The sequence below is a fragment of the Vulpes vulpes genome, chromosome 2, assembly GCF_048418805.1.
Source record: "Vulpes vulpes isolate BD-2025 chromosome 2, VulVul3, whole genome shotgun sequence".
Lineage (NCBI taxonomy): Eukaryota > Metazoa > Chordata > Mammalia > Carnivora > Canidae > Vulpes > Vulpes vulpes.
In genome coordinates this window covers 138,073,624-138,089,700 of record NC_132781.1, presented here as the reverse complement: position 1 = coordinate 138,089,700, position 16,077 = coordinate 138,073,624, and the positions used below count along the sequence as shown (strand labels likewise).

At 44.4% G+C, this 16,077-nt stretch overlaps 1 protein-coding gene across 4 annotated transcripts in view; it reads right to left on the bottom strand.

Moving 5' to 3' along the window:
- Positions 1-6,367, bottom strand: part of CSNK2A2 (casein kinase 2 alpha 2) — a 39,555-nt gene extending 33,188 nt beyond the window's left edge. For 2 of the 4 annotated variants that reach the window (XM_072750131.1, XM_072750130.1), the window contains exons 1-2: positions 6,134-6,302; positions 5,298-5,409 (exon numbers count right to left, since the gene is read on the bottom strand). In XM_072750131.1, coding sequence (XP_072606232.1) covers positions 5,298-5,409; positions 6,134-6,237 — 216 coding nt within the window. In that variant the 5' untranslated portion in view covers positions 6,238-6,302. Of the gene's footprint in view, positions 1-5,297; positions 5,410-6,133 lie in introns of all 4 variants that reach the window. The other 2 variants (XM_072750133.1, XM_072750132.1) reach the window with 2 other exon arrangements.
- Positions 6,368-16,077: the final 9,710 nt, after the last annotated feature.

The following is a 16,077-nucleotide window of genomic DNA, read 5'->3' as shown; positions in this document are numbered from 1 at the left end:
GCCCTGTGAAATCATTCACATGGCCCAACTGTAATATTATTAGAACAATGCTTTATCGCTAAGCGCTAGGCACAATTTTAGGCATATTTAATCCACTTTTAATAGTATTCTAAGAGGGCAGCCTGGGTGGCTCAGCAGTTGGGCACTGCCTTCAGCCCAGGGCGTGATCTTGGGAGACCCAGGATCGAGTCCCACATTGGGCTCCATGCATGGAGCCTGCTTCTCCCTCTGCCTGTGTCTCTGCCTGTTTCTCATGAATAAATAAATAAAATCTTAAAAAAAAAAATAGTACTCTGAGAGGAATACTATTGGCACGATTTTACATGAGGATACTGAGGCAGAATTTAAGTAACTGCTCAAGGTCACAGAGCTTCTCAGTGTTGGGAATGAACATCTGAATGCAGGCAGTCTACCTTCAGGGCCACTTTTGGGAAAGCAGCACTGTGTAGATCACTAAAACACTGTCATCTACCTACCCTCCCCAGATCTCATTTAATTCTCCTAACAATCCCGTGAGTTTCACACAAAACATATATGCATTTTACAGGTAAGAAAATAGAATCAAGTAGGTATAAATGAGGAAGCTGGTTCTAGAACCCAAGTCTTCTGACCTCCATTTACAACGTGTCTTTACTATATTAACCTCATCATGAGGTGGCAGATGCTAGAATAAGGCTCTACAAATTATCTAGAGCCATGCTGTACACATGAAAATGGGTACTCTATGTCAAGATATTCTTTTTATACAAGGCTCACTCTCCAACAAACCCAAATATATTAAAGGGATAAAGCTGTTAGCCCCCAAATCTGGCAAGTCATCATAAGGAAACTGTATGTGTTAAAAAGGTTTAAACACACTGGTTATGGTGGCTTCAAACCAAGAGAGCAAAGTAACATTTTTCATTTATGCATTTACCTCACTCTGTCTAGCAACCTCCAAGTCAAGCATTTAACTTTCAGAAGAATAACTCCCCCAAATCATTAGAAACAAATTCATTTGACTTCTAATGAGTGTTTATCCATCTTCCCAGTACAGTTCAACACCTCAAGAAGTCAAATATGCAGCAAAGGTCCTAATTGCTCCTCACATCTCTAAGACTCCATGATAGGGACAGAGGACCCTAGTGCTTCTACCCCCTAGCCACCTGATCCTGAGCAAACTGTATGCTCTGGGTCTCAGTTTATCTGCAACAGGATTTGGGTTCTCTGCTCCCTTACTTCGTGATTCTGTTTCACTGTACTCTCAAGCTCAGACCCTACAATCACAATACTGGGAGCAGCACTGATTAGGGCCCCCCTGGGTGGCTTAATCATCTGGGCGGCCAACTCCTGGTTTCAGCTCAGGTCATGATCTCGAGCCCGAAGTCAGGCTCCGCACTCAGCATGGAGTCAGCTAGAGATTCCCTTTCTCCCTCTCCCTTTACCTCTCTACTTGCTCATGCTTGCTTACACTAAGTAAAAAAAACAAAACTTAAACCCTCATCACTGACTAGTTCTCACATAATTTTTTAAAAAATATTTTATTTATTCATGAGAGAGAGACAGAAGCAGAGGCAGAGTGAGAAGCAGGCTCCCTGCTGGGAGCCCAATGCAGGACCCGATCCCAGGACCCCCAGATCACGACCTGAGCCAAAGGCAGACGCTCAACCACTGAGCCACCCAGGCGTCCCTCTCACATAATTTTTAAAATTTATATACTTTTTGATGTTACAACACTTTAATAATACCATTTTAACTACTTTTTACCATATTTGTGGGACTCAAAAATCACAAAAACTTTAGATAATACTAATGTCTTGCTTCAGGAAGATGTTTTGGTACACTTGCCTAACAAAGTACATGGAGGGCAAAAACCTACCCACCAGAGAAAGCAGAAATAAAGGAGCAAGCCCGCACCAGCATGGAGCAGACATCATTTTGATAGAACCTACTAGACAATCGTCTGCTCACTAGGAAACAACCGCACAAGATAGGTCATCGGTATGCCTCCCATTCTTCTAACACTACTGCCTCATAGCACAGAATTTTAGAAATATCTACAAATATGCTAAGCACACTTAAAAAGTAAACTTGTAGTAACACCATTCTTTGCATTAATCTTGAGATTTAACCTCTGGGGGAAAAATGGATTTGCCCAACTCTTTAAATAAGACTACCAACTTATTCTTTTATATGAAAATTTCCAAGTTGGTGCAGCATGGATTTAAAACATCATGTTTATTTAAAAGTGGTATTGCTCCTAACTTCTATTTAGGAAATAGCAGTTTTAACTTGAAGGATCCCAAGAAGGGCTGAAATCCACACATAGATGGTGCCCACAAAAAGCTACCAGTTGTCCAAAATGGAAAAGTGCTTTTATTTCTGCACGTACCTTCCAATGAGGTACTAACAAGGGAACTGAGAAACGGATTTTTCAAAATCAAAAGATGAAACTTTTGGCATTTCAGGGGCTTTCTGCCCTCCAATGTTAACCCTTACCACCTACCCTCCTCCCTTTTCTCCTCAAAACAATTTCTGCCAAAAAAATACATAACCTTCCTATTGATTGGAACATTTTAAGATTTTAACCTCAGAATTTCACTTCAAGAGATTTCTTGAAAATCATTTTGAATTGAATTCAGTATTTCTTGAATATCAGTATCAATCTTGATTTCATATCAAGAAATTGTGCCCACCAAATTCTAACTTCCTAAAACCTCTTAAGAGCTCCAATATGTTTTGACCAAAAAAAATACTAAAAAAATCTACTGATGCTAATTAAATGACAGAACTCCTCTGGGGCCATTCACCACTATCTGACCATCCTCATTTATTGGAAAGAACTGAAGGAAAACATTACTGACCAAAAGGGAAGACATACCAGCCTCATGGAATATACCCTCTATCTTGGTCACCGTGTAGACATTAACATTCATTTCCTTCCTGCAGTTGAAGTACAGTAGGCCTTTTATGAAGAGGAAGTTTTCTCTAGATTCTTCTCAATTATTATGAGCAGCTGGTACTCTGTTAAGGACCTAATTTCCTATGACCAAACACCATTAACAGCAGATGACAGTTATAACTTCTCTGAGTAGGGGCACACACAACTTGGGATCAAGACCCTGTCCATTAAAAAAAAAAAAAAAAAGTAATTTTAATCTACTTTAATTCAGCCTGTGAAAATGAGACAACCACAATACCATCAGCAGTTTCTCACCCCATCCTTCAGCTAGAACAAAATCTGGGGAGAAATGTCACAGGGCTTTGAGAAAAAGAAAAGTGAAGGTGGTTTTCATCAGCAGCAATGAGTTGGTTCAGGCTGCAGCCTGAAAAGAACTTGTATGGAAAAGATACAAGAAACACTTCATTAACTAGAGCTTTGAAGGAACCTCTCAAGTCTTATCCCAGAACACAGGAACTTATTTGGAACATCTTACAAACCAATGCTAAAATGGGGTCGGGGTGGGGGGATGGGAAACAGGTGTTCCAGCTAAGGGTTATTTGGACATAGTGGTTATCAAGTAAGGTTTCCCGTGCCTACGTTTCTTGTCTGTAAAAATAACCTTTGGCTTCCATGTTGGGTTCCCTAAACATATCCAGTGAATCTTTAGAGGAATGATGCCATGAAGACCTCTACACAGAAGTCTAAAGAGCAATGCAATGTTCTCTTGCATGAACGTACTCTCACTCATATACCTAAAGGCCATTCCTCCAAAAAAGACCACAGGAAGTTATACACTTATTCTAAAAATGTTGCTACAGCATAAAAGTTTAGTTATTTTTCTGAAATTGTTCTGGAGTCAGCAGTTCATTCTTTCAAAAGCACAGCCGTGGAATATGGATATTCCTAATTTCAATTTATGCCTTTGCTTACTTTGTGTCGGGCTCCACACAGGGAACCTGCTTCTCCCTCTGCCTATGTCTCTGCTTCTCTGTGTCTCTCATGAATAAGTAAAATCTTAAAAAACAACAACAAAAAAATCAACAACAAACATTTATGCTTACTTATAAAGGAAAAAAAAAAAGTCACACGGCTTCCCCAGGTAACTTCTCTGAAGGGAATGTTTTGTTAAATATTCATGCTTGTAAAGGGGGGAGGAAAAAAAGACCATGTGAGTTTTCAGGTCCAATTCACATTTGGGGAAGAAGGGAGTCAAACTCCACATCTCCAGTATCAATTTCTCACTTCTCACCCCAGTGCCTCTGATGGCACAGATTACTCTATTTCTCTCTACTGCAACTCTGCTTCTTCATCACTAGGCTTGGATGGTACTGAGGAACCGAACAGAGCTGGTCACTTTTCTGAGAAGTGATTTTCAGACGGTGTAAGCCTGACCGTTCATACGAAACAGGGACACAGCTGCCTCAACTCTACCCTTAAAACACAAAAACAGTTTTTCAATATATCCTTTTTCACGGAGCCTCTGCAAATGGCCACACTGGAAATCTTGTATATGCAAGAGTCCTTATATTAATTATTAATTTAACATTTCACTAAATGACATGCACACACATTAAACGATCTGGCAACAATGGGGACCCTTCACAGACTAAGAATTACCCCCCTTTTTTAAGTGCATCCTATAAAACATTATAAAGGAGAATTTAGCCAACTTACACTCATTACCATGTCTCCACTGAAGAGACAACAAAAGGTGTATCTTTATCAAAGTTAGGCTGCTAAACCAGACACTAAGATGGTTTGTTCCAATTATTAGCTTTAGTGATCAGACATGTACTCTTCTACTGCTCCCAATTTCACTTTTTCTATTGGATAAGCATCGATGAACCTTCTGGCTACTACTGGTTCACTGTATCGACTGCATCTGACAAACTTTTACTGCCAAAGGATACGAAACAACTGATCATCCACTGAGGTGTTATGCAAGCTTCAAACCCATCTTTGAAGCTGCTCTAATTTTTTCCAACTTTCTTTCTGAAATAATTTTGAGCACCATGGGTAACAAAACTCAGTGCTCAAGGAGCCCTTGAATTAATGGGATCTTCATGGAAAAGCTTTTCTTTCATCTGAACCCCATTTCTTTAATAACAAATGGACTCCTTTGGAACCTTTGCTTTGGGAGCCCACAGTGACATTTCAGAACAAGTATGTTCCTGAACTATCATACTTAGATTTCAAACAGGTGTACATTCTTTCTTCAAAGTTCACAGGAAAATGGGTGGGAGAAGGAACAGTAAAGGGGCGTCAGAGAGAAGACGTGTAAAACGAAGAGCTTGCACTGCTCATCCTACAATGTGGCTGGAGTTTAGTCCTGACCAGTTAACAAAAATCTTAATGCCATTCATAAGAAACTCACCTTGAGAATTTTTACAACCACTCTCTCATTGTTGGTGATGTTAATGGCCTCAAATACTTCACTATACTTTCCCCGACCAAGTTTTCGAACCAGTTGGTAATCATCTTGATTACTGTGAAAGGCAAGAGTGACACATAAATGCCAGGACTTGGGATTAACCAAGCCTATGCCCATTCTACACCCCCATCCAGCCACTTCCATTAATCAAGGGTTGGAAGCGTCTATACATCACCACACAACTCATTCCCTAAGTGAAAGCCACAACATAAACTTGGCTCCTTTCACTGTGCGCACAGCTCCTAACCTAATTGGTCCATCACAACCTGGGGAGCAGAGGTAGGAAGGCAGGGCCCTGAGCCACTGTAGAAGGGTGAGCAAAGCATCCATCCTGGAGGCTCAGAGCGTGCCTCTCTGCCTGGGGCTCCGCAGCAACTGCTTTAGACTTCACGTCCCAAAGGTGGCCAGCGCCTGCTTTGAGAACGTGGATGTCTTCAAAATATTTCCTCTCACCCGGGCTCGTTTCAATCAACTAAAAAGGCGGAGAATTTTAATAGCTCCAGAGGACAGCTGCTGCCTGCCCACCCCAAACAGAAACCCAGAAGTGTAAGGAGGAAGGGCTGCTCCCTCATTTCCACCAGGCTCCAGTCCCTGGACCCTACACTTCCCGGGAAGCAGCATTCCTCGGGGTAAGGCGGAGAGGGGTGCGCAAGGCGGGGACAAGGGGGGGCGGCGAGGCCAGGGCTGTGCGGTGGGGGAGGGGGCCCTGCCTCCAGCAGGCGGGCGGCGGGGGCGGCGGGGGCGGCCGGGCGCGGGACGGGGGGCGGCGGCGGCTTTACCCCCAGCTCGGGACGTGAGCCTCATAGTCCCAGTACTCGCGGCTCCTCAGGCTGTTCACCTCGGCGTAGACCCGGGCCCTGCTGCCCGCGGCCGGGCCGGGCATGGCGGGCGGGACCGGGGGGCGCCGCGGGGCGCAGAGGGCGGCGGCGCGGCGGGGGGCGCGGGGCGGCGGGCGGAGGAGGCGGCGGGCCGCGGGGCGCCGGAGGAGGAGGAGGAGCGCGGCGGCGGGCGGCCACGCCAGGCCGGGCCCGCGGGGGCGGGCGGGCTGGGGGCGCGGGGGGCGCCGGCCGAGCCGGCCGGGCCCTGGAGCGGCCGGCGGGGCGGCGAGGCGGGCGGCGCTCGCGCTCCGCGGCGGCCTCCGCTCGGCTCGCGGCCCCGAGGCGGCGGCGGCGGCGGCGGCACCAGCAGCGGCGGCTGCCGGCCGGGAAAGGGGCAGCGGCGGTGGCGAAGAAGGAGGAGGAGGAGGAGAAGAAGGAGGAGGAGGAGGAGGAAACCCGGAAAAGGGGCCGCGCTCACTAGGAGCGGCCGCCGCCGGGCCCGGGGCCGCCCAGCCTCACAGCGCCCCCTGCAGCGCGGGGGGACCGGCCGGGCCGCCCCGGCCCCGGCCCCGCCCCCCTCCCCCCGCCCGGCCCCGCCCCCTCCTGCTCGCCCCCGGGAGCCCCTTCCCGCCGCTGCCCTGCGGCCCTGCGGCGCAGTGTGCCCTCCCCGGAGCCGGCCCGGCCGCTCTCGCCCCTTCAGGACTGTCCCGGCGACGCCGGCCCCGAGCCCTCCAGCCGTCCGCATGCTGAGAGCAGCCCCCACCTCAAGATTCTTCCCTCGGTCCCGGAGACGCCCCCTCTTTCTCCGATGGACCCTGCCCTGTCCCCCAAGAATCCCTCAACCTCAAGACTTCCCCTTCTTTCTCAACCAGACCCTTCCTCACAAATCCTTCTCTTGCACTCTCCCCTCACTCCCTTCCAGAGCCTTCCCCAGAACCCTCTGAATGCTCACTGTGTCCCTCGGTTAAGCAGGAGTGGGCCAGGGCGCTGGCTGCAAAGTTCCTATTTTTCTCTCTGTCATTAATAAGGGCAGTTCGTGGGGAGGCACGTTGAGACCATGTACCTGTCCTGCTGTTTGGGAGGACAGAGAGCAGGAGAATAGTGAGTCCTGCCTGAAGGGTTGGGGGAGGTGTTGGGCGTGCGTGGAGGGGGAGGTGGCCGACCAAACTTTGTCCTATTTTAGGATGATGCTTTTTAGCCCCTGACACTCTTCTCTCTTTGATCTTCTGGGACTTTCTTTGCCTTGTTTTCCCATTCCACATCCTTTATCAACAGCATTTCCCACTCAGCTCAGGTTGCTCTGACTCCAGTCTTTTTAAAAAAAAATTCTGTTTTCTAGGTGAGACCCTGCTTCTCCGTCCTGATATAGTTAAAAGCACAGACTGAAGTCAAGATGCATCTGGGTTGAATCCTGGCTGTGTTGCTTATAAACTGTGTGACCTTGGGCCAATAACTTAGCCTCTCTGTGCTGCCATGTTTTACAGCATAAAAACAGTAATGGCCTTTTCACGGGACTAGGGGGAGACAGGCAAGGTAAACCATGTAAAACACTTAAAGCAGTGTCTAGCAGTTACGAAGTGCACAGTATCATTATTGGCAGACATAGAGCCTTTTTCCTATCACTTCTTCCTCCCTGAGGACACCTCATGCCCAGCTTTTGCTTCCTTCCACCCTCCAAGCTTGGCTGTGGCTGCCTCCTCTCCCTCCACCTCCATGTTCCCATACTTGCCTTCTTTCTCCTCCTCCCTGAGTCCCACCTTTAAGCTCACTTTATTTACTCGGATGTGGATTATATCTAGTTGTAAACATGGGATGGTGTGAGCTCAAAGTCCTTTTACTCTGCCACCTTCCCAAGATCTCTTTAAGTTCATTTTACCCTTTTAAAAAAATTTTTATTATTTTTTAGTGGATTTTTTATTTAGGGGCACCTACCTGGCTGGCTCAGTTGGAAGAGCATGCCATAATCTCAGGATCGTGAGTTCGAACCCCACGTTGGGTGTAGAGATTACAAAAAAGTTTTTTTAACCTTTTTAAAAAATAGATTTAGGGACTACTGAGTGGCTCAGCAGTTGAGCGCCTGCCTTCAGCAGCTCAGGGCATGATCCGGGGGTCTGGGGATCAAGACCCACATCTGGCTCCCTGTGAGGAGCCTGCTTTCTCTCTGAACTATGTATCTGACTCTTCGGTCTCTTTCTGTCTCTCATGAATAAATAAATAAAATATTTTTAAAAATAAACTTATTTATATGAGGGGGAGTGGGAGAATCTTAAGCAGACTCCAGGCTGAGTGCAAAGCCTGACGTGGGGCTCAATCTCACAACCCTGAGACCATGATCTGAGCTGAAATCAGGAGTCAGACTCTCGAGCGACTGGACCAGGTGCCCCATATTAAAATTTTTTTATAGATTTTTAAATTTAAATCTCTACTTTTATTTTTTTATGTAAGCTCTACACCCAATGTGGGGCTTGAACTCAAAACCCCCAAATCAAGGGGGTTGCATCTCTATGGACTGAGTCAGCTAGGCAGGTACCCCTTTAAGTTCACTTTAAATGGTAGAGTTGATTCTTCTCTATCTCAGCACTCTATCCTTCAGAAAACTGCATATTTTGTAATGGTAATTCTGTCTCCACTGTAAAAACAGCACGAGAGCAAGGACTGAATCTGGATGCTCACCACTAGCTCACTCAGCATTTGCCGCATTTAGAGGCTATCAATGAATACAGTGTTACCCCAGAGATCACTTACTAATTACAAAGTGGAGGTCACCACTTTAACCACAAGTCAAATTTAACATCATCAATAAGGGACCAACTAACCCTGTGATGTGATGCATCAAGAAGGGACATGGCATCTGCCCAAAATGCTTAACTTGGATCTCATTATGAGGATACAAGCAGACAAATCAAAACTGCAAAATATTCTGCAAAACAGCTAAGACTGGGACTCTTCAAAACTATCAATGTCACAGGAGAAAACAACACAAAAGAAAATAAAACTCTGGAATAGTGTTCTTGATTACAGAAGCCTGAGAGATAGAACTAAATGAAGTGTGTAATTCTGGAGTTGATCCCAAATGAGAAAGGTAGGAAGGAAAAGGAAGGAAGGAGGGGTGGATGGAGGGAGGGAAGGAGAAAGAGTACAGCAAAAAACGCATCCTAATGAATGCGATTACTGGAGCAGTTTGAATATAGGATGTTCATTACATAAGAGTATTACATCAATGTTAAATTTTGTGAGTGTGAGACCATCTTGTGGTTATGCAGGAGAATCTCTTGATCTTAAGAGTTATATGCCAAGTGTTTAAGGATGAAGTATTATAATATCTGCAACTTGTTCTCAGATGATTCTCCAGAAAAATGTGGGATCCCAAGAGTACAAGCATACCTGGGCATAGGGGAGCAATGAGGCAGAAATTTTGACAATGGTAGAATATAGTTGAAGACTACAGGAGCTTGCAACTTTTTGATAGATTTGAAAATTTTCAAAACAAAAGCTAGAGAAGATAAATAAAGCATTTATGGAGTGAGTGGACTTTGAAATTCAAGACAAAAACCTCAAACGTCTCTAAATGTCTTCCACACAAGAAGGTACAAACATTCTTTCACTCTTAACACACCTTTGTATTTTTTTCCAACAAGTCCTTGTGAATTAGTCTAGGCCAGACTTTCTTAATCCTGAGCCCTTGAATGAGCTTCCTGGGTTCCAGGAATCCCTGACATGGTAGGCAGAATGTGTGGGTCACTTCACAAGTGTGAGAATGTGTGTGTATGCATGTGCATTCTTTCCTTAGCATTTATCAGATTCTCAAAGGAGGTTGTGACCCAAAAATGGTTCTAAACTCCTGGTATGATTACTAGGTCTAACCCCAGTGGGGGCCCCATTCCTCGCCTCCACCTCCTCCCACCTCTGACCCCACACACCCTCCCTGCACGTTCCTCTCATCCCTCACCACCTAACCCACACCCATCTCACGTAACCTGCTCTCACACCTGCTGGGATGCCAAGGATTCACCCACACATTACTCTGGTGCAACACGCTCCTGGATTTGGCTGACACTTCACTAAATCAGCCCTGAAACCTGCAGCCAGTCCTCCCACAGCCACACTATGTTTTTATGATTTGTTGTTTGGTAGGTTGGGCTTTCTGCGGCACTGGTGGAGACCCACCACCTCTCCTTCCTCCAGCCCACTATACAGTGTGCTTGGTGTGAATTAAGATTGGTGATGGGGGATGGTGCTAATGCAGTCCTCACTGGAATAAATCTCACTTGGATATGGGGAGGGACAGGCCAGTGGCTCTTGCAGGGTTGGGTGACAGTGAGCCAGAATTGACTTCTACTAATTACTATGTGTGCGTGGGTTTGGGAGTGAGTACAATTCAGGATTACACAGGGGAGAATGCAAGAGAGCATCTTGGGTCAAATAGCTCAACAGTTTCATGCCAACTCTTATGCTCCCAAATTCTATCCAAACACACACATACACACACCCCACAAAAATATAAAACCCTCAGAAGAACACTTTCTATCTTCTATTTATATTTCTGTCTATTTCTAAAACATTTGAGAGATTTTACAGGCTTTTATCTTATACGGCTAGTTCTAAGAACTCAGCCTAATAAAATAACATAAATTATGATCAAAGAATTATTAACAGTGGTGACAATTCATGTGTTCAATATCACCATATCCCGTAAAAACCCTGAAGTTAAAACCCTGATTTTGTAGTGGGTGAATTACATGGTATATGAATTATAGACCAAGAAAACTGTTAAAAAAATCCTGAGATTGGAGTGGTAAGGATCCTGTTTTTGTAGTTGAGGCAGAATCTGGATTTGAATTAAGGCCTTTCTGACCATCAACTCCACTTCTGTATCCCTTTTCTAATTCTATATATCCCCTTTCCAAAAGACCAAAAGATGTTCATCATGAAAATTGTGAAAGGTAAAACAACCCAAATATCCTAAATTGCAGGACCAGTTAAATAAATTGCGGCATATTCCTATGGTACAATATTAGGCATCATTAAAACTTATGATTATCCTGAACTTTTAGTGATGAGAAAATTTTTATTTCATAAGACTTTAAAATAAGGATTATTTATTTATTTTAAAAAATATTTGTTTGAGAGAGAGAGCATGAGTGCAAGTGGGGGGAGGAGTAGAGGGAGAGGGACAAGCAGACTCCATGCTGAGCTTGGAGCTTGAGGCAGGGTTCAGTCCCACAACCCTGAGATTATGACCTGAACCAAAATCCAGAGTCAGATGCTTAACCAACTGAGCCACCCAGTTGCCCCAGTAAGAGTTTTATAAAAGTTATAGAAGTAGTGGTGGTAAGCAGAATAATGCCATCCTTCCCACCTTGGTCCCCCAAAATAATCTACTTCCTAATCTCTGTGGCTTGTGAACTTGTGACTATGTTATCTTACTCGGAAAAAAGAGACTTTGCAGATGTGATTAAATGCAGGATTTTGAGATGGAGAAATCATCCTGTGTTATGTCCAGGTGGGTTTAATTTTGTAGGGGTCCTTAAGCAGGAGAGGGAGGCAGGAGCATCAGAGAGGTAGATGTGATGGAAGCAGAGTGCAGAGTGGTGTGATTGCTGGCTTTAAAGAAGGAAGGGGGCCATGGGCCAAGGATTGTGGGCAACCTCTAGAAGCTGGGAAAAGGCAAAGAAATGAAAATCTCATCTAGGGCCTCCAGAAGGAATCCAGCCCTGCCTACACCTTGACTGTAGTCCAACAAGACCCATTTTGGACTTCTGAGCTCTTGAAGTTTAAAATTATAAATTGGTGCAGTTTTATGCCACTAAATCTGCGGCAATTTATCATGGTAGCGATAGGAAACTCGTTCAATAATAAACATTTACCAGGAAATGCAGAAGTCCATGAGGTGAAAAGTCAAAGTTGCCCTTCTTTGCCTTTCAGGTTCCCACAAGTTGGCAAGTATCCTTAAAAGCCCTTTGCACTAAGGACATAAAATACAACCCATGTTCTTTTGTATTGCTTTGCTTAGTTTCAAAGCAGGATACCAGAGTGTATGTATAGATTTAACGGGTAAGTTCTCAGACATGTAACAAAAACCTAGGAAAAGACCTGGAAGGAAGCATACTCTGTGCCTTGGAGTCTCAACATTAGAAAACATAACCTGGGGATCCCTGGGTGGCGCAGCGGTTTGGCGCCTGCCTTTGGCCCAGGGCACGATCCTGGAGGCCCGGGATCGAATCCCACGTCAGGCTCCCGGTGCGTGGAGCCTGCTTCTCCCTCTGCCTGTGTCTCTGCCTCTCTCTCTGCCTCTCTCTCTCTCTCTCTCTGTGACTATCATAAATAAATAAAAATTAAAAAAAAAAACATAACCTGTGTTTACAGGCTGTTGACTATCCTAGCGCTTCCCCTAACAACTTGTGAGTTAATGGAGACTTTTGGCCAGTTGGGAAAGGCTAGAGAGTAGGGCAGTAGGGTCTTAAATTCTTTCTGTAACCAAGGAGTCTACTAGGAATGTTGCGATCCTCATATCTGTCTTTGAGGCTCCAAACAGGTGAATAAAATATGTTAATTAGAGCCCTACTGGCTGCACTTCACCTGGGTACATTTATATGCAATATGCTTTTGTCTCTCTCTCTCTCTCTTTTAAAGGTTTTATTTATTTATTCATGAGAGAGAGAGAGGCAGAGACATAAATAGAGGGAGAAGCAGGTTCCCTGAGGGCAGCCTGATGTGGGACTAGATCATAGGACCCTGGGACCACTCCCTGAGCTGAAGGCAGATGCTCAACCACTGAGCTACTCAGGTGCCCCAGGACTATCTCTTTTTAATTCTTTTTTTCCTCTCTAATTATCCTTAAAGTATGACCCACTCTGCCCTCCAACCCACCCAGAAAGTGCCTCTGAGTGGACAGGCAGGGATGGGGGCACAGCCTACCTAGGCTAGAAGTGATAGAAACAGACATTTTTCAGCTAGTGCTGGGGGGAGTCCCCTTTTATTCAACATTGGCTCACTGGGAAAGGGGGCACACTTTTAGCCACCATCCCTCAATAGCCAACTATTCCCAGAAGCTCAGTGAATTAGAATTCTTCTAATATTTTCAGGGAAGGATGGATAAACTCATTCGGGCTAAAATGTGAATAACAGCTCTCTAAGAAGGGATTTGTATTTTAAAGAGGGTCAGGACTCTTTCAGAATGTATAGGGAGGGGTACTTTACAGGGTAGGTGGGATTTCTCTGGGGCTTCACCCACTCCGGGAGGTTGTGGGAGGCATTTAGAGGGAAATGGGCTAACCTCTAAAGAAGCAGGCACCGCATCCATGGTAAGGCTAGTGTACTGAGAAAACCTTCATCTGCTTCCTGCCCAACTGCTCTTCCAAATTGTCCAGAATCACCATCACCTCTCATGTCCCATCTGTCACTGAGGTCTGTCCGGCTCACTTCTAGCCTCCCGTCTGGGTGCCCATAGCCTTGCCTTGACTTATGCAGGCATCGTGTCATCCTTGGGCTTCCTGCAGGTCCTTTGCTGAAGTGATTTCTGGGCTGTCAGATCCACCACGTGATAACTCAGTATCCTTAACCTGAGTGGGTGGCTAGCACTTAGGATGTTCATAAACTTGGACGCCAATAATTACATCCTTATTCACAAACCTTTAAATGAAATGTAGCATTTCCTTCCACTATGGATAAACACTCAAAAACAAAAATAAGAACAAAGCACGTGAGCTGTACCTGAGAGTTTGTCACCATTAGAAATCACAGATAATTGCTTATCACTTTGCGGTTGGTGTTATTTTAAAGTAGAAAGTTTTCTCTCCAAAAGGACCAGCTGCTCTAATTATTGGAGGCAAAGAATATGAAGGAACCTCCTAACACTGGGCTTTCTGCCCTATGTTCTAGCCCCTAACCTTCTTCAGCTTAGGGTATCTGTTTAGAAGATTCTGAGCCTGAGATTTTGTTGCCTTTTATTTTTATTTTTCTTAACTTAAATTCAATTAATTAACATTCATTATTGGTTTCAGAGGTAGAGGTCAGTGATTCATCAGTCTTACAACACCCAGTGGTCTTTACCTCACATGCCCTCCTTAATGTCCATCATCCAGTTACCCTATCCCTAAGCCCCTCCCTTCAGTTTGTTTCCTATGATTAAGAGTCTCTTATGGTTTGTCTCCCTGTCTGATTTCATCTTGTTTTATTTTTCCTCTCTTCCCCTATGATCCTGTTTTGCTTCTTTATTTCCATATATGAGTGAGATCATATGATAATTGTCTTTCTCTGACTTTTTTTTTGCTTAGCATAATATCCTCTAGTTCCATCCATGTCATTGCAAATGGCAAGATTTCATGTTTTCTTTGATGGCTTAGTAGTATTCCATTGCATATATATCTATATCCCACATCTCCCTTATCCCTTCATCTGCCGATGGACATCTGGGCTGTTTCCATAGTTTGGCTATGGTGGACACTGCTAGCTCCATAGCTTTCATTTCCCCCAATAGATACTATACCAAGGAATGAAAATTAAAACATGAGACAATGATAGCAACAACAAAACTAAAAGATGTTGCATCTGCAAGCTCTACTTTTGTTTTAGGAAATGCATCATTTCTGGGTACTTGCAGAAGTCTTCCTGTTTGACTGGAAGACAACCTGAGAAACCCAGATGCTAGCGATGGGCCCTGGGAATGTGCAAACTTGGCAATTCAGCTGCCCATATGGGGACAGAGGACAACAGAAGTCCTCATGGATGAACTGTCAGCCCCAGAAAGCACAACCCAAGCCCAAGAATAAAATCCAAACTCCACATCTCTGAGGTGGAGGTTGATCCCTTCATTGAGAAAGTGGAGGAGGGGACACAGGTGACAGTGGCAGAGATGATTGGGATAAGGTGGGCCTGGCACAAGCACACTAGACATTGGTAGCATTGGTGGAACCATCATGGAATCAAGTAGAGACTCCCCTAGGTAGAGCAAGAATTGTGTTATACTGCCAACACCATAATCCTTAGACCCCATTCTAATTTTGCCATTTGTCCCAATAATATCCTTTAGTGCCAAAACATCCCCTCCAGAACAATGTTGTCATGTTTTTTTTTAATCGAGACATAGTGACATATAATGTATTAGTTTCAGGTGTATGACATAATGATTCAACGCATGTATATACCATGAAACAATGACCATGTTGTGTCTAACATCCAGTGCCACACATAGCTACAGAGTCATATCTAGTTCATCTCTCTCCATTTAGAGCAGTTCTTCCATTTCTTTTCAAAGAGTATTATCAGTTATTTTGTAATCTGTTCCTCGATTTGGGGTTATCTGATGGTTTTTCATGGTTTGATTTAGTTGTATATCTTTGGCAGAAATCACAGAAATAATCACAGAAAAAAATATAATCACAGAAATAATATGGTGTACTTCTTGTTTCCTCCTATCAGATGGTGGGAAATTTCTATTTGTTCCATTTCTTGAGGTATTAACTTCAATCACATGACTAGCATCTGCCAGATTTCTCAACCGTAAAGTTACTCTTTTTACTTTTTTAAAGAAATTTGTACTTTATGGGGAGATGTTTTGAAAACTGTGTAATTATCCTGGTCCTCACCAAACTTTTTATTTATTTATGTTGACAAGGGCTCACAGATTCCTATTTTACTTGGAGAATTATACTTGATTATTGTCATTAGTTATTTTGGTGTTCAAGCTATCCTTTATTTGGCTAGTGGGAGACCCTTCAAGCTAGTTACTGTACCTTTCTAATGTGTCACACAATCCTTTGAGCACTTTCTTCTTCTTCTTTTTTTTTTTTGGCACAAAGATTGTTCCAGGCTCTTCTTGAACTTTCCCTGCCCCAGGCCTGGAATCAACCAATTCTCCAAGAGGTCCTGATTGTTTTTAGTGGAGAATAATATGTGAAAGTCGA